Source organism: Eubalaena glacialis, chromosome 11, assembly GCF_028564815.1.
Source record: "Eubalaena glacialis isolate mEubGla1 chromosome 11, mEubGla1.1.hap2.+ XY, whole genome shotgun sequence".
Lineage (NCBI taxonomy): Eukaryota > Metazoa > Chordata > Mammalia > Artiodactyla > Balaenidae > Eubalaena > Eubalaena glacialis.
Window position 1 is genome coordinate 39,410,933 of NC_083726.1, and position 25,022 is coordinate 39,435,954.

Consider the following 25,022-nt stretch of genomic DNA (forward strand, 5'->3'; position numbering starts at 1 on the left):
CACAGCTGGGCTAAAAACAAACTCGTTATCAGTTCAGATTACTGTACACATATAAAATCAAAATAAAAATACATTATGTAAAACAAAATAGGAAGCAAGGAAAATAAGGATTTAATAAACGGATCTCCTTATTTGGTCATAAAAACAATAATACTATCTGAGTGTATTGCTTTATACTTTCCCAAGCACAGTGATACAGAAGAACCATCTTACCAGAAATATAAGATTTCAGGAGTAATTTGTTCTTACTAGGATCAAAATACCATTGATTTACTTATTTAAGTTTTCTTAATTCACTACTCTTGATCACTCCTATGAATGAACAATGTAGTAGGCACCTGTTCTTCTGAGCTCTTAGCATCCCTCTTCCAACTTTGATAACAACTCTCTTAATGAACTTGAGGAAATGCCTCACCTACGCAGTCTTGGAGTGACTCTTAATAAAGGTGCCTCACTCTTACCAGGCCCATGTGTAGGAAAAACCCACTTTAGACGAATGAGAATGTCTTTCTATAGCATTTGAGTCATAAATAGAGGCACATCAAGACAGGAAACGGATGTTGCTGACTCAATCATTAGTGACTGCCACCTAGAGAAGCTGGTTTCCCTCCTTCCCAGGGCTTGGCTGAATGCTTCATCCTGATTCTACAAAATCTTGATTCCCCAACTGTCCCAATAATCGGTTGTGCTTAAGCTAGCCGGAATCAATCAGTTGTTGCCACTGCAGTCAAAGAACCTTAAATGATACAAAAAGAAGTGCTTTGATCTACATAGGTTTATCTGAAACCTACATTAATCAACAGCCTTTGATATGATAATTCCTCAATGAAATGGAAAAGAGAATTCTTTATTTTTCAAAGTCTAGTTCGTCAGACAGAATATATAGCTCAAATTCAGTCATTTCCCAGACACCTTTCATTTATTTCCACCATTCTCTTTTCAAGATCATCTGCTTACACAAGATATACAGGAGATGAAGTTTTAAAGAGGTAGGCTGCTTAGCAGAGTCGTTTATTTAGTTGGTTATTCAGGAAAGCCAGGGCTAAATTTTTCTCTAAAAAGAACTAGGTGCTAGCCTTATTTTTTTTAATTGATTATATTATCTTGATCATGTTTTCAATGATATACATAGTCTTTGTCGATAGGGAAAAGTAGTACTAATTGAAATAATTGTCAAGAATCATTTAAAATGCTGTACTTTCTTTTCTGCTATTCTTGTTCAGTTGAATTTTAAGAATATATCAGCAGAATACTGGTTACCATTGAGTCCCATGAAATTCACATGAAATGAGAGATTTTCCCTAGATCCTCCCTCTTCCAGGAAACGACCTCACAGAATGCTTACCACAGGCAGGAGGAAAGCAGCAAGTCTCTTCCTGTTGAACCTGAATCATGAACTGGTCTTCTCTGCATTCTGGCACTGCAATTTTGGGGCATTTGAATGGGTCACATTCTGCAGAAACATTCCAGAGATATTTGGAAATGTGTATAGAGTGAGACAATAAATAAATGAAATAGTGTGGCTCAGTTCTCTTTGAATTTAGTGATAATTAGCTCATTAAAAAAATCTTAATCTTAGCAGAAATATATAGGAAATGGCAGGTTATTTATATATAAAATAAATACTTTTACATATAAAATATATGTAAATAGACATTTAAAAAATATATATAACATTCTATTAATCATATATATGATTAATCATCTGTATGTGTGTGTGTGTGTGTGTGTGTGTGTATATATATATATATATCTATATCTATATCTATATCTATATCTATCCTGCTATAAAATCTTAGCAGAAATATATAGGAAATGGCAAATTATTTACATTTAAAATATACAAATATATACATTCAAAATACATATTTCCACTGAAATTAAGGTCTTTAAAATGAGTTAATTATATATATATATTTATATAATAAATAGATTTGAAGTTCATATATATACATATTTATAAAGAAATTGCAGGTTTTAAAAAAGCTACCTTTAGCAAGACAGCTCTGCAAACAATCTTTTATAATAAATTTCCTTGTAGACACAAAAATGAGAATTTAATCCACTACTCTGAACAGTGAACCTCATTCTTACTTTTCCTAATTAATTACTCACCACATTGGTACTGTGGACAGCAAGAAAGAGGGCTATGGCCAACGATCAATTTTTGACTATTTGTACATGTTGGAATGGCAGTTTCACACAAAGTCATGTCACAGCCTGGAAATAAACAGAAGTATTAAAAAATTTGTGAACACAACTAAAATCCTGTGTTTCTAACTCAAAGCAGGGAAATGATTCTCACTCTGCATGTTTTTACACTACAAATTAAACCATTCAGCTCATAGAATGGTCATATGTGAAAAGGCAGCAGAGTTAAGGTTACCTATTGTTGTCTTTGACCCCTGATTGTCATAAGTCAAAGATTCCCAGATCTTTTATCTTCACGTATTTCTGAATATTATTATTTGATAATAGCCAGAGTTTTGCATGTCTGTTTGCAAAATCAACAAAACTATAATGAGGTAAAACTTGCTTTGAGAAAGTGTAGGTGACATTTATGGCAATACTTTCATTGTTACTTTAACCCCATACATTTTTTTTAACACCAAGCATCATGCCTGCCCTGCTTTTTCACAAAGAATATCAACATATTTTGTGGCATTAACAGACTGTAAGGCTTCAGCCTGCATACATACTGCAAACTTCCTTTGAACAGCAGGTCCACTTATCAAAGAAGCCCAGGACGACTTCAGCTTCTCGTTCACAAATTGGCGAGGGCTCTTCATCACAATCAGGTTCTATGGGAATAATACTTCCATTCTCCAAACATTTGTACAGGGCACATTCGTCAATGCCCCCATTCCAAACCTCCCCAGCAGTTCGAGGCTGGTCTTCACTATCAGTGCACGCTTAAAAAGATGGTCAATGTTATATCACTTAGAACCTGGGCACGAAAATAAACCAAGCTGTGATGTTTTGATTTCAGACTGTGACTTGGCCCAGTGACACAGGTAACATGTCACATTATCTACCCTTTCTCAGCTTCTTCTTTTTTGTTCATCAGCTACTAGCTTACATTTTTCTTTAATGAAATTTTTATAGTCCACAGAAAATATTTTTCCCTTCTACAACTATCTGTAAATTTGCATGTCCTCTTCTATAAATAAGATGATTTGTTAATTATTTTTTATTCGTCTTGTTAATACAATTTATTTAGCTTGAACAAACTTAGTAACATAAATTTTAATTGGTTTTAAAATATCAACTATTAAAACTGAGTGGTATTAGAAAACAAGGTAGTCTCTACCTCACATTAACATGTTTGTCATATCAAAATTCAAAACATTTCAGCTTTAAAATCTAAATGTAGAAAGTAGGTAGTCAAGCAAAATATTATTTAGTGACTCTATTACTTTTATTATGAATGTTTTACATAATGATAAATATGGCCCTCTAGTAGTTCTTTTAAGGAATAATAAAGATAAATGAAGTGACCACCATATTCCCAGCCTCCAGTGAATTTCTCTTACTTTATTTACTACCAAACCAATCTCACAGGTCCCTAAAAACAAATATAACCATGTATATTCTCAAATTCTTCCACAAATACTTTCTTCAGTGGCAAACACAAACTTTTTTCTGAAACAATATATTCATTTCACTTCTACTTGCCTTTCCCTTGAATTACTAGCATTACTTCTGACCATAACAATGAGCCCTATGATAGATAAAGTACTGTACTGCAGTTTTCTCAGTTGGGCCCTTTTTTATCCACAACCACCACGGAGACAATGTGTCAGGATAAAATGGTTTGAAAATGAAAGTAGAAATACTCAATGTTTTCTCCCAGATAACAACACTTTCTGAAATTTCTTGAGTGTTTATTTTTCTCTAGGCACTGTTACAAAACTCTATTATTTTATGTATCCCCACACTAACCCTGTGGGGTAAGTCCTATTATTTTCCCCATTTTGCAGATGCATAACCTCAGGCTCATAGAGGTAAAGCTGAATCATTAATACATGAAATAATTGAACTTTCAATTCAGTCCACACACTATTCTCTTCATTCTTAATTTGCCATATTCTTTTCCAGTTATTATAGGCATAAGTATAGATTAAAACATATCACCACCGAAGCCCGTAATTCTGGTAACTTCAACTGAAATCATATTAAAATCAAACTACATACTCTCTTCCTTTCCAACACTTAGGTGACCTTTAATCAATCTTTCTCAGCACATCTCTCCAAGTTCTAAAAAAGTATTATTTATTTGCTGGGTCCCTAAGATGTCATTTTGCACTTCTCTGCTTACCACATTCTTTCTCTGGAATGCACTGAGTTGACTCTGGCCTGCGAAGAATGGTTCCATTTTTGCACACACAGTCTTCTCTTAAATTCAGACATGAAGAGTGTCCATAGAACCATCTGTTCAGACATGTTCTTGCTTCACAAGGTCGCACGCAGGGTTGATATTCCTTCCCCTCTGGGCAACTCAGAGCTATAAATAATAGAGGATTTGTGGAATTTGCTAATGATAAAAGTGACCTACTTGAATTCTAGTAAAAGGAAGAAATGTTAGTTTTCTTTCTGAAAATAAATTTTGCACATTTTCAGTCTCCTCAAAGTCCATTTTTCATGTATTACTTAACTATAAATTAGAAACAAAAAAATCAATGAGTATTTTTGAGCATCTTCCAGGTGTCCAGCTAGTATTATGTTATAGCAGGAAAAATTCATCTGATTTATATCAAATAAATATTACCAAAACGCAGCCCAAATTTGGTTGGCATAAATATAGAGTCAACTATTATGAAGTTACTGCTCTGTGCAGTAGGAGGAGATACAACAGTCCACACAGAATAAGCACAGAAATATGTTTTAAATATGCAACTCAACCAAGTCATAGAAAAGAAAAATCCCAAGTATTTAGGCTTAATCCTTCACTGTCAGAAGAAACTACCATTGCTGAGCAGTTTCTAAATGATGTTTCAGAAAATTCTTGTTGATTTTCAGCGATCTTAAAAAGTCATACTGTTAAAAAATGAACATGCAGCTGGTGGAGGTGTAAATTGGTAACATCTCAGTAGAGAACGATTGTAATAGTAAAACTGAAGATGTTGTATGTTCCCAGTGAATCAAGTAACCCCACTCTTGAATAGTGAGTACCTCTGGGGGAGTAGGGAGAGGAAAGGGACAGGAGAGGGCACACCAGGAGCTGCTTTATTTCTGAAGTGGAGTCATGTAACTGGTGTCTATGATATATTATTCTTTATCTGTGCATTTTATTCTTTTTTGGGGGGGATGAAAACCTTTTATTTTGAGCATTTTAGTAACATTCATTTTGAAAATCTTTTACCATTGAATGACTATAATTAAATTAACAATATTTTCGGTAAAATGTGCCCAAGATTGTTGAAAAGTTTAATAAAAAATTTGTATGAAAAGTTATAACTTGATGAGAAAGCTTGAGCCCTATGTATAAAAATGGGTAAAGGATAAATATAAAAGAAAAAGGAAATACAAACATGTATCTGGAAAAATATTGAACCTAGATATTAATCAAAGAAAGCCAGAAAGATTGGTTTCTAGGATGTAGATATTATGTTAGGAAGAAGGAAAAGGGGGAAGAAAAATCTCCAACCTCTCCACATACAACGTGTAAGGACAAGCATGGGAAAGAGAGGCAGGTTGAATGAGGACCAGTAAAGTGTGCTGTAGGGTATAAGATTAAAATCCCCTTCAAACCTCTGTGATTTCTTCAATATTTCAATCTATTTTGCTAACTAACATTTGTGGACTAGGTTTTCTTTTGGGAGAATTGAGGCCTACTTTAAATCCATTCATTCATTTATTCAAATTGAAATATAGTTGACATACAATATTACGTTAGTTTCAGGTGTACTACATAGTCATTTGACACTTGCATACATTATGAAATAATCACCACAATAAGTCTAGCAACCATCTGTCCACATACAAAGTTATTACAATGTTACTGACCATATTCCTTATGCTGTATATTAAATCGCCTAGGCTTATTTACTTTATAACTGGAGGTTTGTATCTCTTAATCCCTATCACCTATTTCACCCCTCCCCACTGGCAACCACCCATTTGTTCTCTATTATCTATGAATCTATTTTTGTTTTGTTTTGTTTGTTTGTTTTGTTTTTTAGATTCCATATATGAGATCATACAGTATTTGTCTTTCTTTGTCTGACATATTTCACTTAGCGTAATTCCTTCTAGATCCACCCATGTTGTCACAACTGGCCATATTTCATTTTTTATGGCTGTGTAGTATTCCATTGTATATATATACCACATCTTCTTTATCCATTCATCTATAGATGGGCACTTAGGTTGTTTCCATTTCATGGCTATTGTAAATAATGCTGCAATGAACATAGGGGTGCATATTTCTTTTTGAGTTAGTATTTCTGTTTTCTTCAGGTAAATACTCAAAAGTGAAATTTCTGGACCATATGCTATTTCTAGTTTTTTGAGGAAACTCCATACTATTTTAAATAGTGGCTGTACCAGTTTACAAACCCACAAACAGTGCAGGAGGGTTGCCGTTTCTCCACACCCTCACCAACACTTGTTATTTTTGTCTTTTTGATGACAGCCTTTCTGACAGGTGTAAGGTGGTATGTCATTGTGGTTTTGATTTATATTCCTCTGATGGTTAGTGATATTGAGCACCTTTTCATGTGTCTGTTGGTCACCTGTATGCCTTCTTTGGAAAAATGTCTATTTAGATCCTCTACACATTTTTTAATTGGGTTGTTTGTTTTTTGATGTTGAGTTACATGAGTTACATGAGTTACATGAGTATCCAATATTTTGGATATTTTGGATATTAACCCCTTAGCAGACATATATTTTGCAAACATCTTCTCCCATTCACTAAGATGCTTTTCCATTTTGTTGATAGTTTCCTTTGCTGTGCAAAAGCTTTTTAGTTTCATTTAGTCCCATTTGTTTATTTTTGCTTTTATTTCCCTTGCCTGAGGAGACATATTCAAAAAAAATTGCTAAGACTGATGTCAAAAAAGCATACTGCCTATGTCTTCATCTAATTTTATGGTTTCAGGGCTTACATTTCAGTCTTTAGTTGTTTTGAGTTTATTTTTGTATATGGTTTGAGAAAGTAGCCCAGTTTGATTCTTTTGCATGCCGCTGTCCAGTTTTACCAACACCATTTATTGAAGAGGCTTTCTTTCCCCAAATACATCTTGCTTCCTGTCATAGGTTAATTGACCATATAAGTGTGGTTTTATTTCTGGGCTCTTTATTCTGTTCTGTTGATCTATGTGTCTGTTTTTGTGCCAGTAGCATACTATTCTGATTACTATAGCTTTGTAGTATAGTTTGAAATCAGGGAAGGTGATACCTACAGATTTTTTTTTCTTTCTCAAGATTACTTTGGCTATTTGAGGTCTTTTGTGTTTCCATACAAATTTTAGAATTATTTGTTCTAGTTCTGTAAAAAATTCCTTTGGTACTTTGATAGGGTTAGCATTGAATCTCTAGATTATTTTGGGTAAATGATAATTTTAACAATATTAATTCTTCCAATCCATGAGCATGGCATGTTTCCATTTGTTTTTGTCATCTTCAATTTCTCTTATCAATGTCTTATAGTTTTCCAAGTACAAGTCTTTTACTTCTTTGGTTAGATTTATTCCTAGGTATTTTGTTATTTTTGATACAGTTGTAAATGGGATTGTTTTCTTAATTTCTCTTTCTGGTAGTTTGTTATTAGTGTACAGAAACACAACAGATTTATGTATATTAATTTTGTACCCTGCAACTTTACTGAATTCATTTATTAGTTCTAATAGATTTTGGTGGTGTCTTTAGGATTTCTATGTATAGTATTATGTCATCTGCAAACAGTGACAGTTTTACTTGTTCCTTTCCAATTTGGACACCTTTATCTCTTTTTCTTGTCTGACTGCTGTGCCTAGGACTTCTGATACTATGCTGAATAAAAGTGGTGAGAGTGGGTATCCTTGTTTTTTTCCTGATCTTAGAGGAAATCCTTTAGCTTTTCACTATTGAGTATGATGTTGGCTGTAGTTTTCTCATATGTGGTCTTTATTATATTGAGGTATGCTCCCTCTGTACCCACTTTATTGAGAGATTTTTATCATAAGTGGATGTTGAATTTTGTCAGAAACTTTTTTTGCACCTATTGAGATGATTTCTATTCTTCAATTTGGTAATGTGGTTTATCACACTGACTGACTGGCAGATACTGAACCATCATTGGCGTCCCTGGGATAAATCACACTTCATCATGACATGATCCTTTTAATGTGCTGCTGAATTCAGTTTACTAATGTTTTGTTGAGGAGTTTTGTTATCTATGTTCCTCAGTGGTACTGGCCTGTAATTTTCTTTTCTTTGGTGTCTTGCTCTGGTTTTTGTTGTGAGGGCACACTCCTCTCTGGTCACCAGAGCTGCATGCTCTAGCAGTGCCCCCTATGTAGGCTGTGTGCACGCTTCTATTGTGGCAGTGCCAACTACTGTGGGTGCACTGGTAGGCAGGGCTGGCCCCTGGCCTGGTTGGCTGTAATGCCGCAGTGACTGGGGGCCCCTGGAGGGTGGGGTAGGCTTTCTGCATGGCTGTCTGCACAGCCTGGAGGGCTTGCAGCTGGTGCTGACCCACTGGAGGGCAGAGAAGCCCCTGGAACTAATAGGCTAGTGGGAGGATTCCAAAACAGTCTTTTGCCAGCGCCAGTGTTATTGCAGTAGAATAAGCTCCCAAAAATGGATGCTGCCAGCATCTCCATCCCCAGGGTGAGTCTCAGTTGCCTCCTGACTCTGCAGTGGGCTCTCCAAGATCAGCAAGTGGTTCTGACACAGTGACCTTTCAAACTACTTCCTCTGCCCTGGGACTTGGAGCATGGGAGAATTTGTGCACGCCCTTTAAGAGCAGAGTCTCTGTTTCCTATAGCCCTCCAGTTCTCCCAAACATAAGCCCTGCTGGTTTTCAAAGCCAGAAGTTCTGAGGACTCATCTTCCTGGTGCAGGACTTTAGGCTGGGGAGGACAATGTGGGGCTTGGACCCCTCACTTCTTAGGAAGGACGTCTACAATTGTGATATACCTCCTATTTATAGGTCACTAACCAAAGGGTGTGGGTCCTGACTATAGCGCATCTCTGCCCTTCCTGCCCATCTTGGTGGTGTTCCTTCTTTATGACTTTTGCTGTGGAATATCTTTTCTGCTAGTGTTCAGGTCATTCTCATAGATGGTTTCCCTGTAAGTAACTGTAATTTTGGTATGTCTGTTGGAGGAGGTGAGTTCAAGGTCTTCCTACTCCACCTTCTTGACCCCCACCCTTGCTTTAAATTTAGACCAGGAAAAAAACAGAAGTTGCTTAAGTGGGAGACCTAACTATAGGTTACATTTACATTCGTTTTATTCTTACAAAATTATTTTGTGGACTTCCCTGGTGGCACAGTGGTTAAGAATCCGCCTGCCAATGCAGGGGGCACAGGTTCGATCCCTGGTCCCGGAAGATCCCACATGCCACGGAGCAACTAAGCCCGTGAGCCACAACTACTGAGCCTGCGCTCTAGAGCCCACGAGCCACAACTACTGAGCCCACGTGCCACAACTACTGAAGCCCACATGCCTAGAGCCCGTGCTCCGCAACAAGAGAAGCCACTGCAATGAGAAGCCCACGCACCACCACGAAGAGTAGCCCCCGCTCGTGGCAACTAGAGAAAGCCTGTGCGCAGCAACGAAGTCCCAACACAGCCAAAAATAAATAAATAAATGAATTTTTAAAAATGATTTTGTGATGAAAAGGAAAAGAAAGAAGTGAATGCAAAAAACTGGACTGTTATTTGAGTGTTGGAAAATGTTGTTTGAAGTGTACTACTTACAGCAGTAATCAGGTGTTCTCCACGGAATGCAAATGTCAAACTTGTTACATAGAGCCACATATGCAGAAAGGGCATCACATTCATAGTTCCAAAAATAGGTATAATTGATCCACATCTTTTCACAAAAGTCTTGTGGTGAAACCTAGAGATACATTGTGCCTTGGAATAAGTTATGTTGTTTTATTTCTCTGAAGGCCCTAAGCTAGACTAAACTATTTGGAGAATCAAAAGGTAGCAAGTTAATATTCATTATAGTTCCTCTTTGACCTTAGATTTTCAAAGCTTCGTAATGTTAGATGTCACCTCTGAATTTATAATTTTTTAAACACACAGTTTTAGATAAGATAAATATTGTCTGTACTAATCTACATAAATCTATCTTATAAAGATGGAAGAGAAACAGAGTATGTGGACCCAGCAAAAACCTATTTCTGATATTACATTTTGGGTTACAATCATGTTTTCTATATACTGAATAAGACTTTGACCTATTACAGATAAAACTGGAAGCTCCTAAAGCTTTCTGTAATGATACATGGCACTGCCCATTAAATGAGGTTATAAATGCTTCTCAAAAAATCATGTACTAATATTGAACATTGGTCAAATAATTTATATAATTTGTCATGCCTCAACTTAATTAGAAACTCATTTTTTCTACAGATTATGTTTCATTTTGATCTAGAGATATCTGAAATCTAAATAATTTAACTTGTAACAACATTCACTCCAATTTTTCTCTGCTCATTTATTCAGCAAACATACTAAGCATCTACATTCAGATGTTAAATTTGGACACAGGTCAAAGTGTTAGATAAAAATACTTAATATTTTTCATATCCTATCATTTTTTCTTCAAGGTCCATATCTATAAAAACTAAGATATTACTTCCTTTTTAGTCTCCTCTGTTGAATCTCCTCAGTTTCCAACCATTTCACTTTTCATGGAATACTTGCTATGATCATCAAGAGCCCCCTACTTGTCAAATCCAGAGAACACCCGGATATTCTAAACCCTCGCCAACCTCTCAGAGGCGTATGATGCCATGCACGCCCCCTGTGTCTTAAAACCCTCTCCCTTGACTGAGAGCACCACACTCTGGTGCCTTTCCATCTGGTCATTGCTGTCTCCTCTTCCTGCTTCATTCTGAGTATTTGTCTAGACCTCTTCCTTGATTGCCCTGTCTACTCACCACAAACACTCTTCCTGGGCTCACCCATTCCCACAGTTTCTACCGCCATCTTGGGCATTTACATCTTCACCTTGGTTTCTTCATAAGTTAAACAGAGTTAATAATAAACCTACTACTACTTACGATTGCTGTGAGCTAATATATGGAAAGTATAGAGAGCAGACTCTGGCACATCGTACATGAGTTACTGTTATTTTTAAAAACTCCATATACTAATAACTCCCCAAACTTGACCTCTGGCTTCAACTGGTCTCCTCTGAGATCTAGAATAGCTTCAAACTTTTTCTGGGTATTTTAGCCTTGAAGTCCCACATGACTTAATTTTTCCAATATAAAAAAAAATTGTAACCCTTCTCTACTAAACCCACAAAAGCTGATTCTCCTGTATCCTCCATTCATCCATTCATTTATGCATCCTTTCACAGTTTATTGAGCACCTAACTACATATCAGGCACCGTACTATTCATGAGGATTATAAAGGTGACTAAAACAGACCTGTTCTCTGCCTTGTGGATCTCATAGTTAAAGCCTATGTGTTGAATCAAGAGGAGTCACCATGCTAAAACAGATCACAGGAGAGAAGTATTCTAGCTTAGGACTGCAAGCATAAAAGCCCATTTGCAGGAAAAACCTTGAAATAGTGCAACAGTTGAAAGGAGACTGAAATGCCTGGAGCTTAGCCAGTAAGAAAAGTGTAGCACAAGAGGAAGCTGGAAAAGTAGGCAGGCCAAAGCATAGAGGAAATTATAAGCCCTGATAAATTTAGAGCATATTCTAAGGGTAAGTGAAAGACACTGAAGGGGGCTTCCCTGGTGGCGCAGTGGTTGGGAATCTGCCTGCCGCAGGGGACACAGGTTCGAGCCCTGGTCTGGGAAGATCCCACGCGTCTGGAGCTTGTGCTCCGCAACAAGAGAGGCCGCGACAGTGAGAGGCCCGCGCACCGCAATGAAGAGTGGCCCCCGCTCGCCGCAACTATAGAAAGCCCTTGCACAGAAGCGAAGACCCAACACAGCCAAAAATAAATAAATAAATAAATTTTAAAAAAAAATAGTTTAAAAGACACTGAAGGATTTTAGGTAGAGAAATAATCCAATCATGTTTCCATTTTCAAAAGATCATCTGCCTGCTATGTGGAGATTTGCAAATGAGGATGAAGATTAGAAGCAGAAAAATGAAATGTCAAGCATTCCTTTCTTTTGCCATCAAATTCACTGGGAGGAACCTAAGGGAAAGCTGGAGCTATCATAGACTAAATGGTACCCTGTGTTGCCTCACTATGCCTTGAATAGTCAAGCTGAAAAGTTTCCTGATGTAATAAACCTTCTAAGTTCCCAATTAAAAATGCAATTTTTGAAAGTCCTTATGCTTTAAAAAGACAGATTACAATGACACTGAAATGAGTTAAAAAGTATTTGCTATTTTTTTCATTTTTATATGCATGCATTTTAAAATGTAAACATTTAAAACTTACTTTGTTGCAAATCTCTGAGTAAAACTGAAGCTCCAGAAAGATACACCATTTTTATCCCATGACTTCATATCCTTTGTCTTTTCCCTCAGAGAACTCATAGAGGGCAGGCTGAGAACTATGGCGTCTACGCTTGGTGATCGAACACAGAAAGTCCTAGAGTGAACTCCTTCTGCTTTGACAATTCACTCACTCTCCTTCTCAGACTTCGCCCCTCCGTAAGTCTTGCACTAAGCTATTTCAGTGTTTTCCTAACATGGCCTTTTCCAGCAACCCTGCTCTTGTCATACTGTTTTCTTGGCCTAGGTCTCCCTTCCTCCCTCTTCTCTCCTGGCAAAATCATCCTTCTAAATAATTAAGATGTCTGAAACTCTGGGAAGTCTTCTCCCGACTTGGGCTCCTATGCATCTCCATATTGTATATTGTGATTAATCTGTTCACAGACTTGCCTTCCTTCTAGACTCTTTGAGAGCAAGGAGAGGGTCTTACTCATCTTTGTATCATAGGAGTTTAACACAGTGCCTAGTAGGTACTTGATCTCACTAACTTTTCATTTAATGATACACAAAATGATGTATTTGTCTGTCTTTTGTCTCTAACAACAGATCTTTTTTTAACGATGCAGATTATTTAAAATATCTACTAGTCACCTAAAGACTAATAAAGAACAATTAAATTGAATATATGACAGATTCTATTACAAGTATGCACCTAAGAGGCCAGGAATTGATTAAAGCCTCACTGTCTTGGTTTCTATACTGGGTTATCAAATGGCATTCATCTCTTTCTCCTAGAGGCATTTATTCATAGGACAAAATTTCATTTTTCTTGAAAGCTGTAGATATAGTTCAGAAAAAGAAACATGGGGGGAAAAAGATAATTATCCTTCCTGTTCTATAAGTCAATAAACAGTAAATGATTTTGAATTCCAATGCATACTGAGAGGAGGTTTGGGGATAAACTATTCTCAGCAGAAGAACATCATGGCAAGAACAAGAATTTATTGGCTTTTACTCTCAACATGTCTAACATGACAGTTCTGATTTATGGTTGCTTTCAACTTACTTCATTATGGCATGGGATGAAAACTCTTCTATTTAATAACTCAATGCAGTGACTGCAGTCGTGCTCAGTACAATTTCTAACAGGCCTTCTTGTTGTTACTTCAAATGATTTCTCAATTTCCCAGCTCTCAATAAATAATTCTATGTCTTCCATATTCGTAATGATTGTGCCATTTTGCATCCTTAGATCATCATCTGGATCTTCATTGCAAATTCCTAAAAAGATGTGTGACATTTAGAAGGAAAATTTTTTTCACTTAAACCAAATATAGGCAGCAGAAATAAATCATCTCAATAACTGATTTAAAATGAATAAATTATTTACTGAATCAGGCGCCAAATTTATGTCCTATGACTTTAACATTGATGGATTTTTTTTTAATTATGTGTCTGATTCTTTGATAAAATAGTGTAGAACTGTCTTAACCAGATAAGAAAGAAATTATAATCCTAGAAGTCAAGATATGTGAAAAGATCATAGAAGAAGAAAAGAGGAGATTGATTCTGTCCCTACACTCTTCCACTATTACCACTATCTCCTAATTTAAGAACTAGTTCTTAAATCTGACAGGGTATTCCCCAGAATAGTAGACATTTTGTGATTGCCTCCTAAGCATCTATTCCCCCAGGAAAACCCTGCCTGAAAACATTAAATTTTTCTCTTCAGGAACTATCTCTGCCCCATTACCTAGCACATGACACCGCTCCAGCAGAGGGCCCTGGTAAGCATAAAGGTAAGCCTTACTCCCTTTACTTACTCCCTTACTACCTGTAACAACTGTTACAGGTAATCCAGGCATAAACCAGTCAGCTTGTGGCAGTCACTTAGACACATAGATTTGTTCAACATTAGAACAACCATTGTTAAGCTCAGGATTTGACCTGGGGAATTCTAGGACATAGACAATCTCTCTTCCTTGCAATGACATAGCCGATTGATGGCTGCGATGCTGTGACCTGCTATAGCCTCTAGCTTCCTTCAGGGAAGCCAAACTGAGGACAGAGCTTACTTTTTATCTAGTGAAGTGAAAAGCCAAGGGAAGTACAGAGAAATGGGCCTAGGACCCTGATCATAACTTACCTGAATTGTACCCTACTTTAAGACATAATTTTTTCTTAATTCCCAAGGCTCCTAGCTATAAAAGATATGAGTTAAACATTTTTTTCAAGTATCAAATCTTAATCCTCAAGCAATTATAACAAGATCAATAAAGGTTTCTGCTGCCATAGTTGCCCCACACTTGTAAATATACAGGAGACTGAGTACAGTGCAAAAAAATAAATAAATAAATAAAACTCAAGTTAAGTGAACTATACTGTAAATCAGCTATGTTTAAAGTCTAAACTCTTCTGGGAAGAGGTATTGGTAGTAAAAATATGTTTTCATTGCAACTCCAGCCACCACTCCTGCAGACTTCACAGTGCTATGTAGAACAAGTTGTCAATATAGACCTCCCATTCTGGTGTCCATACTCAGTTTGGGTCACACTCTTCTCCACTACAACTCAAATCAGCCAGCACCCTGCTTTCCTTTTAACAAACCACCGCTCTCCCATTGTGGAGGTCAGGAAGTTTAGGGGGTGACCCTTGTTAGCAAAAAGGTGACCCTAGCCCCTTCTCTATAGTGATTAGTTAAGAATCCAGTTAGCAGACTGTCTCCATAAAAGCATGAGCTGACAGTAGAGGAAAAAACCAAACAAACATGAAAATCAAGCAGAAGTTATAGCACACAGAAGTGATAAATCAGAAGAGAAAATATGCATTCCCCAAATCCCTGAGTTATTACTCAATAATATCTATTGGGTTATTATGTATACCCAATACCATGAATATACAATAACTATTTCCACAGTGATAACCTAGTCACATAAAAGTCTGTGCTATGTTTAGCATGCTCTAAACAGGCAAGGAAATTGTAAACCATTTTAGCCAAACTTTCCACTAAATGCTTTACATTTTTGAAGAAGAAATTTGGGCATTTCATATAATTTGTTGAGAGCAAGGACTTGGTCTATTTGTTTTGAGTTGTCAGCACCAAGCATAATGCCAGACACTGAGAAGCTGATCCATTAACTTTTACTCAATTAATATTTAGTGAGTTTAAAATAGATGTATTTGTACTAAGCTAATATTTATTGACTGTATTAAGCAATGTGTTAAGTGTTTTACGTTAACTTTCACATTCAACTCTAACAACAATTTTGAAGGTAGATTTTACTATTCCCATTTTAAAGATAAGAAAACTGATGTTCACTTAAACATCTGTAAAGGGGATAGCTCAGGCAGACACCAGAGCCAGAATTGTTCTTTTTATTTTGTTATGTACCTAGAGATATTTCTAATTTGTTTCCTTTGGCTTATCACTATGTATCTATGTAACATATTGTGATAAGGAAGTGTAAGATGTACCTTTACACTTAGGTTACACTTATGGAACCTAAGTGTAAAGGTACATCTAGGCTTTACACTTCATAAGAAAACTGGGACTAATATTCAGAACATTGTGTTCCCTGTATATAACTTTCAAGATGACTTAACTAAGTTTTCTTTGATTTCAAACTTAAAAAAATAAGAAACAAAGTTATTTAAGTCTTTAATCATTCTATGCCTCATTTTTATCACTTATCAGTTAACACTAGTGCCTACTTATTGAGGCTACTGTTAGAATTAAATGAGTTAAAGTATGTAAAATAATGCCTGACACTTCATTAATGCTTAATAAAGATGAGCTAGTAGGAATACAAACAGTATTGTAGAAACAGTGGTAAGCATATATTTCCATAAAATACCCAAGTTGAACTGTTATTTCTTGCTTCTAAGTCCATTTATGGAAAGACATTGCTTCCTTCAGTATTCACATGGGGAACTGAAAGTTAACATCACTTTTCCAACCCAAAAAATGGGGTAAGAGGGGTCAAGATGGTGTAATGTGAACAGAAAAAAAAAAAGAAGAAATAGAGATTTGAAAAGCAGTGCTCACCACAAAGTCCTTCTGTGTAGGATGACAAGTTAAATTGAGAGCCAAAATGAATGTCTACAATCCCTGTAAGATGAGCCCACTTTATGATTAGTCCAGCTGGAGTAGTAATCACATACATTGAACCAGAATCCTCTATGGACAGATCTTGATTTGAAAAAGGCAAAGGTACAGCAATAGAATCCACTTCTACCTAAAATTACATAATGCATTTACACCTATTAGAACAATGTTTATGTTTTAATATACACTCATAAAAATTAGGAAAATTCAGATTATTCCATTTCTTCTGATTTAACGTAAACTATTTTTAAATGCTTAAAAATCTATTTCTCTGCTGCTGCCAGTTTCTCACAACTCCTAAATTCTTTTATTGTTCTTTTGCTGTCTTGCTATAGTCAATATTTGTTCTAACCTCATTGCCCTTTATTCTCTTCAAAACCTAACTTTCTTCTAAGTTATATATGCTCTTTTATGTTTCCCCCAATATATGTTGATTATACCATTACCTCCTAATATAAATTAAAGATAATAAAGTTTTTTTCAGGATGTTTTCTTTAATCTGGGTCCTCTATTTGATCTTCTAAATCAGTGTTTGTTTAATTATAATGTTCATAATAACCGTCTGTGAAGCTTGGTAAAGATTAAGATTACCAAAATTCTACTTCCAAGGTTTGGATTGGATCCTAGATCTTATATTTTTAACACGTTTTCTTGGTAATACTAATATAAGGAATCCAAGGATTTTTACTTTGAAAACAGTGCTTTAAATAACAATGATGACATGGAACCATGAGCTGTAACTAGCAGTAAATTTCTCAGAGTTCTATCTGACTAACCATCCAATTTCTCATCTTTATATCTTCCTCCTCTTGCCACCCTCAAGCTGAAACAGCCTTCTTTGCCTGGTTAATTTTTACTCATTCTTTAAGATTTATCTTAGGTGTCACCTCCTCCAAAAATATCCACTTGACCCTCCTATAAACTGCATTTTTAAATGACCTGTATCTCTGTTTCCATGGTATCTTGGTCATCACTCTATCACTATAGCTCCTACTGCCTTTTAATTGGCAGATAATTACATTTATGCACCCCACACACAACTGCAAGTTACTTGAGATCAGGACCTGTGTCATTTTATCACATAAACTCACTAAATGATTTTTTAAGTTAAGTTTTCAACTGAATACATCACCAGCCATCAGTTCAGCTGAGGCCAAAAATAAGCCCTTCCAACCAAACATTCACAACAACAGCACGGACCAGGTTTGAGTTTAATTTCCCACCCACTTCCTGTTAATATACCAACCTCATTAAAATCAAAGGTATATATAGAAATTCTCGTGTCCAAAAAAGTAACACATTCATATATTTTAAGTTTGCCTTAAAATTAAACTTTCTGATATCTTACTGCATTTTAGGCTCGCTTTAACACTGTTTCCAGTCCAGAATGTATGGCCTGTGCTAACAGAATTATTTCCAGAAAGCATGTAACATCTCAGCCATTTTGAGCAAAATCTTTATAAATTATTTTTTTATATTTTTGAGAGACCATGTAGATCTGAGTGAAGCATCCAGCATATAACTCACTCCTATTTGGTAAATATAATTCCTTTGGATAAAGGTTTTTCCTGTAAAATCAAATGGCTCCTTTCCAACATTTTAATGATGCATTGCTCTTCTTCAGTTCATTTCAATAAATTTAAATATTCCTTCATTTTTTTTAAGCTATCACTTAATTAATGGTGTCAACATTTCAAAACTACTCTTTCCATCTGTTTTTCTCTCAGTAGTCTTCGTTCGGGTACTCTTGGCTGCTACCCTTTGCAACCTTATGATCCTCTCTTTCACATCATTTCCACTTTGTCTAATTTGAAACACTAAACATTAACTCTGACACTAAGAAACCTGGCCACTCATATCCAAGAGAGCTTTAGCATGTTTAACATGGCTGTTTCAGTTAACCTCAAAAGGGGAGAAACACTTGCAACAGTTGGCATGTTATGGTAGGAGACATATAATAGTATGAAACACATTTTAAACTGTCCATGAAAAGAATGATTAGACATCATAGCAATGAAAGTCCACTGATATGTTTGATTTCCCCTCTTTTTGGAAATAACTGTGCTTATATAATTTCTCAATTTCATCCATTATGAGGATATGCTTTTAACTTTGTGTTCCTACCTTTCTTGCTGCCCGATTGACAAGTACTTTATGTAGAAATGTGGTCAAATTTAACTTCTTAAAACAAAGTCCAGAGGTTCTTCCAGAGGAAGCCTTAATTTGAAAGAAAATTGAAACTTTATGGAGTTAAACATAATTTTAGCAGTAAACATAAGGAATTCACTAGACATTTTGCAGATACTCACTAGCTTTTTAAATGAGTTTCCATTCTGAAAAAAAAAGTATACAGAAAAAACATTTTAAAAAAATACATTACTTGACTTTTAAAAACATTATTTGGATTAATACTATATGCCTCTAAATATATTCACATGAAACACGTTTTGTTTTAAGTACCAGAAGATAAATCTCAGTGAGTTGTTGAGTCCTTTCTTACTCTGGGAATACCTAATGTTGCAACATACTTCCGCTACTAGATTTACGAAGAAATGACAAAAGAATAGATTATGACTTACCTGATTCATGGAACATTTTTCAATATGAGCAACTATAACTTCCCCAGGAATTCTTACTAAGATATAAGAAGCCATACTATACAATGCTGCATTATTTCCATCAAATGTAATAATGCTGAGTTCTGACAACGTGGAACACCGACCTAAAAAGTGGTAGAGAGTAGATTTAGTCTATTAACTAATTATTTGTATTACAGTAATAACTGCTCCTTTAAAAACATCTTTTAAATTAGTCTCCTTATGTTTGACAAAAAGCAACTCTAAAAGTTACTGGGAATCAAAATCATAAATCAAATGAAGAAAGTTCAACAATAACTTTGTCTTGATGAGGTGATTGCTTCAAAAAAAATAATAATCTCCCCCAATTAAAAATTGATTGCCATGTAAGGAATGCAGACTTACACGGACATTCCCACTCAGGGCAGCAAATATCGCTGTTCACCTGAACAGGTCTTCCCCGGAAACCACAGTCAGGCACTTCTATGTCCTTTGGGCAATTAAGAGACCAGTTGTACAACTTCCATTCCATATTAAGGCATATATATTGGGTACAATTATAAACAGGATCAAATTGTTGAGGCTGTTAATAAAAAAGAAAATTAATGCATATTTTTCCATTTTCAACTAATGTTTTAAATTAATTTTTAAATTTCCCATTCACATTGCTTATAGTGTACATTTCCTAAATACAAAAGCTTTTGAAAGATGAACAACTAAAATTTCACTACAGCTTTTGGTTGAGGTATTCTCTCTGAAATACTCAGTATGAACTTCATTTAAACTCTACCCTAATATTGATTTGATTATCAGAATTGCCCAGATACCCAACTTCTGAGCAAACTGAAGTCTTGTCCTAAATTGTCTAGATTAGTGTTTTGCAAGCAGACTTATACAGTGGCAGTCAACCTTTCATATTATGTTGTATAAAGCTAGTATATGATTAAGACTTCTGTTAATGTCAGTTTAAAAAAATTACAACAATATTATCCAAATTTTTCATTAAAAATCAAATGTGATATCAGTTTGACAGCACCTGGATAGAATCATTATAAATTACTTTTTATATATAGCTCACAGACCTCTAGATAAATAAATAAAAAATAAATAAGTGGTAGATTTTTTTATAAATTACATTCTATATAAATTATAGTAATAACTATAGCAATGATAAATAATATAACACTTATGCTCCAGACATTGTTCTAATTAGTCCATTTTATTCCCACAAAAACACCCTCTGAGGTAGGAGCTAATATTTTTCCCTATTTCATAGATAGAAAATCAGGTTTAAGGTCAAATTAACTTGCCCCGAGTTTCATAGCTAGTAAATAGTAGAGTCAGAACTTAAATTCAGGCATTGTTGCTCTGAAAACCAGTGCTCTTAACCACTACTCTATACTGCATCTCAGGGGATGGAGGAAGAAAAATTAACATCTATTTAGCACCTATTATATATCATGCACTAATAAAGTAGCTTTTTTCATTTAATTCTCCCTAAATTTCGTAGGTCAGTTTCTATCATTCCAGTGTTATACATGATAAAAAACAAGGATAAGAGAGGGTAAATAGTTTTCTAAATAGTGAGACTATTAAGAGAGGACTTCTCAATTTAAATGCCAAAAGTAGGCAAATAGTCAAGTTCAGTCTTGCAAAATTTTCTGTGTATAAGTTGTATCAACTCCCAGAAAATGAAAGGAGATAGAAGAAAACTAAAACACCTAAACAACACCTAAACCACCTAAAGAATCTATACCTTCCACTCTACTGAAAGAATCTTTAACAAGGTCACCAATGAACTCCACATTGCTAAATTCAATGATCGATTCTCAGACCTCATCTAGTTGACCTGTTAACATATTTAGTATAGCTTATTACTCCATCTTCCTTAATATTTTCTTTCCTTGGCTTCCAGATCACCTACAATCTCCTCCATTTTCTCCTATTTCAGTGGTTACTATCCTTTGCATGTTTGTCATTGTTTCTCAATCTGTTGAAGTTGTAGTGGCCCTTCTCTCTTCCCTGTCTTCACTCCATCCCTTTGTGATCTCATCTAACCACAATTTTAAATACCCTTTATCCACTGAGAATTATAAAAATTTCATCTTAACTTGATCTCTGCCCTAAACTCCACTTGTGCTCACCAGATCTGTATACCCATAGCTTTTTGATGTCTAAGAGGAATCTTAATCTTTACGTGGCAAAACTGAACTCCTGGCTATACCCACCCCAGACCTTCACTTCCCACAATTTACCCATCCTGATAAACGCCAACTTTATCCTTCAGTTGTTCAAGGCAAAACTCTTAGAATCCTTAATGCCTCTTTTTCATTCACACCTCACATCTAATTCTTCAGCAATTTCTGTAGCCTCCACCTTCAGAATAGATCCAGAACCCAGACATTTCTCACCATCTCCAATGCTATCACCTGGTCCAGATCACCATCAATCTCTTGCCTAAATTCCTGCAGTAGCCTCCTAACTGGTTCTATTATCTCTTTACACCCTAATCTCAACACAGCAGCTAAAATGATCCTGAAACAGATCAGATCATATAATTCCTCCGCTCAGAAATCTCTCTTTTCTCTTCCTGTGTCATTTAGAATGAAAGCCACAGTCTTCACAATCATCCACCAGGCCTTACATAATCTAGTTTATTTCCTACTATTTCCTACTATTATTACATAATCTAATTTATTTCCTACTATTTTACTCCATACTATTTTACTCCTTGCTATTCTTTTATTGTTTTAAGATGTTAGGTACATTCTTAGCTCAGGGCCTTTGCACTTGGCTGGCCCCTCTGCCTGGAATGCTGTTGCCCTGCTTCTTTGCGTGGTTCACTCTTTCACTTCTTCAGATTTTCTGCTCTAAAGTAACAGTCACTTTCTCAGTGAGGATCAGTGAGGATCATTTCATTGAAAATAGTTTTATTTTTCTCCTGAGCAGCAATCTCTAGAATTTTACATAACTTGGTAATTTATTTTGCTTATTGGCTGTTTCAGAATCCAATAAAATGTAAACTCCATAAAAGCAGGAATTTTTGCCTGCTTTTATATTGTTTTATTTATGGTACCTGAATAGTTCCTAGCCAGAAATAGTGCTAAATAAATACTGGTTGAATAAATCATTGGTTTATCAGAACAAGTAGCATATTTGGAGTAAGGAGATAATTTCACAAGTTTCAGCCAGACAATTACTAGCTCTGGGATTCAATGACATTATCTTTTTTTGCTTACTAGTATATATTTGTCATCTTGCACAGTGCCCGGTGTATAGTAGCTGCTTAATAAATATTTTTGAATGCCCAAAGAGAAGCCCACAATATACTCTTTATTATTATAAAGAATTATTATCATTAAAGAATTATTAAAGAAACATAATTATTATTATTACGTTAATAAATTATCCAATTAATAAATCAATAAATAACAGTATTAAGTTATCACATAATTATTATTACAACTAACTATCACACAATTACTACTATTAAGGAATCATCCTTAAGACTTCATTTGCATTTTATTTGTTTTTCTTAGTGTGACCAGAGTCTAATTAATAAGAAATATCTGACAGTTAAGGAAATGAAATTGTTAAAATGTAATGCTTATTTAATTTAGCAAAGAAAGACTAGAGAGCATACCAAAAGAAGTTTAATAGCATCTGGATAGTGATACAGAAACATGAATAGACACAATAAGGAAATGACAAATAGCTGAAGAGATTACTCAGTCATACCTCACATTCCAAACCTGTCGTAGGTGTTAGCTTGTCAAACGCAGTGAAGTCTGATGGAGTAATCATTTCTGGACCTGAAGGAAATGAAGAGGTCCCCTGCATTAGTGGAGTGGTATTGATCATATATAAAACTCATTTGTGATAGAGACCATGCTAAGAAATTTTATATAGATTATTTCATTTAATTCTAACAAGAACCCTGTGAAGTAGATAATAATATTATTGTCATTTTACAGATAAGGAGACTAAGGTGTAGAGAGGTAAGCTGGTAAGTGTCAGAGGCAGAATTCGAACTTGGCAATTTTGATTCCAGAGCACTAGCTTTTAAGCACCATCCTAGAAACATCTTCACTGCCTTGTTGGTGTCAACACAATTGTTTGAACAGGTAGAAATATCAATAGGATCGCTAAAGATTGCTCAGGAGTTACAAATTTTGTTGCATTTCTAAAATGAGTAGTGAGGCTGATTCATTTCCCTGGTGAATCTCTAAAATGTTTTCCTTGCAAGCAGAATAGTTGATGCTGTGGACCACTGGAGACCCCAGTTGGTGGGTGTGGCAAAGGAGTTATCCACGGAAAGGGAAAACACAACTGGTAAACACATCTGTAAGACTTCTTCCAAAGCTTTTTGTTAGTACTAAAGGTATCTCTAAAATATTCAAAGTCTGAAGGACTGTAGAAGAGTGAAAATGAATGGCTGAAATTTTGTCTAGCTGTAACTGCAGTGTCCATTGTTGATACCGTCTAAAAATGACTATATTAGTTTCCTATAACTGCTGTAAACAAATTGTTACAAATTTAGTGTTTTGAAACATCATCAAATTATTATCTTGTGGTTCTGGAAGTCCGAAGTCCTAAAATCAAGATATCAGCAAGGGCTGTACTCCTTCTGGAGCCCCTATGGAAGAATCTGTTTCCTTGCCTTTTCCAACTATGGATTGCCTGAATACTTTGACTCATGGTCCCTTCTTCCATCTTCAAAGCCACAGAATAATATCTTCAAATCTCAATTTCTCTCTCTCTCTCTTTCTCTCCCTCCCTCCCTTTCTCCTTCCCTGCTGATTCTGACATCTGACATGTGATACCTTCTCTGACTCTGACCCTCCTCCTTCTCTTTTATAAGGACCCTTGTGATTACATTGGGCTCACATGGATAATCCAGGATAACTTCCCCATCTCAAAATTGTTAACTTTATCACATCTGCAGAGTCCCTTTGGCATGTAAGGTCCCATATTTATAAATTCTGGGGATTAAGACATGGACATCTTTGGAGGGCCATTATTCAGCCTACCACAATGACATTAGACAAAACATTTATTTTTTTGTTAAATAAATTCCATAAATAACCTTAATTTTGTACTTATTTTATGGCTTCTAACTTACAAAATAAATGAAGTAGAATAAAAATTCCCATTGCTTGGTCCTATAAACAGTGTTCATGGTATATTAGATGTATCTTCTAGAGAATATGATATTTTTACAGACTTAAATATCTTCATTTCCATCATCATAAATGTTTGAGCATAGTAATAGCAGACAAAGTTCCAGCCCAGAGCAAGCACAGAGTCATGAAAAATTCTGATAACTGGGGGTCTGAGTGGTCTCAGCAATAAAGTAGTCCATTGTTTTCTAAAATCATCAATGGGTTATAAGCACTGTCTTGGGGTAGAATTATAATAATCAAGCTTGTCAAAATAACTATAGCTTTGTAGTAAGTTTTAAATTGGAAAGTATGAGTCCTACAACTTTGTCCTTTTTCAAGATTATTTTGGCTATTCTAGGTTCCCTGCATTTCCATATGAATGTAGGGTCAGTTTGTCAATTTCTGCAAAGAAGTAAGTAAAAAAGTAAAGTACTTTTGCCAAATGTACTCCTACATATTTTATGCTACTGTAAATAGAATTGCTTTCTTCATTTCATTTTTAGATTGTTCATTGCTAGTACATAGAAACACAATTGATTTTAGTCACTGGTCTTTTTTTCTGCAAGTTTGTTGATGTATTACTATTTGCCCATTAATTAGTGCTAACAGGT

The 25,022-nt window shown here is 35.4% G+C and overlaps 1 protein-coding gene and 1 long non-coding RNA gene across 3 annotated transcripts in view; one reads left to right on the plus strand and one right to left on the minus strand.

Annotated features, from left to right (window-relative positions):
• LOC133100603 (uncharacterized) overlaps nt 1-14,368 on the plus strand; it is a 48,722-nt gene extending 34,354 nt beyond the window's left edge. Inside the window, exons 2-3 of the long non-coding RNA XR_009702501.1 lie at nt 12,662-12,787; nt 14,301-14,368. This is a non-coding gene — a long non-coding RNA (uncharacterized LOC133100603). The remainder of the gene's footprint in view (nt 1-12,661; nt 12,788-14,300) is intronic.
• The window catches only part of OTOGL (otogelin like), a 147,729-nt gene that overhangs the window by 17,248 nt on the left and 105,459 nt on the right, over nt 1-25,022 (minus strand). For both annotated transcript variants that reach the window (XM_061204876.1, XM_061204875.1), the window contains 12 exons: nt 22,988-23,061; nt 19,655-19,832; nt 19,253-19,395; nt 18,983-19,006; nt 18,798-18,890; nt 16,614-16,803; nt 13,635-13,849; nt 9,908-10,049; nt 4,319-4,504; nt 2,700-2,912; nt 2,116-2,220; nt 1,346-1,453 (listed from right to left, as the gene is read on the minus strand). In XM_061204876.1, the coding sequence (XP_061060859.1) occupies nt 1,346-1,453; nt 2,116-2,220; nt 2,700-2,912; nt 4,319-4,504; nt 9,908-10,049; nt 13,635-13,849; nt 16,614-16,803; nt 18,798-18,890; nt 18,983-19,006; nt 19,253-19,395; nt 19,655-19,832; nt 22,988-23,061 (1,671 nt within the window). The remainder of the gene's footprint in view (nt 1-1,345; nt 1,454-2,115; nt 2,221-2,699; nt 2,913-4,318; nt 4,505-9,907; nt 10,050-13,634; nt 13,850-16,613; nt 16,804-18,797; nt 18,891-18,982; nt 19,007-19,252; nt 19,396-19,654; nt 19,833-22,987; nt 23,062-25,022) is intronic.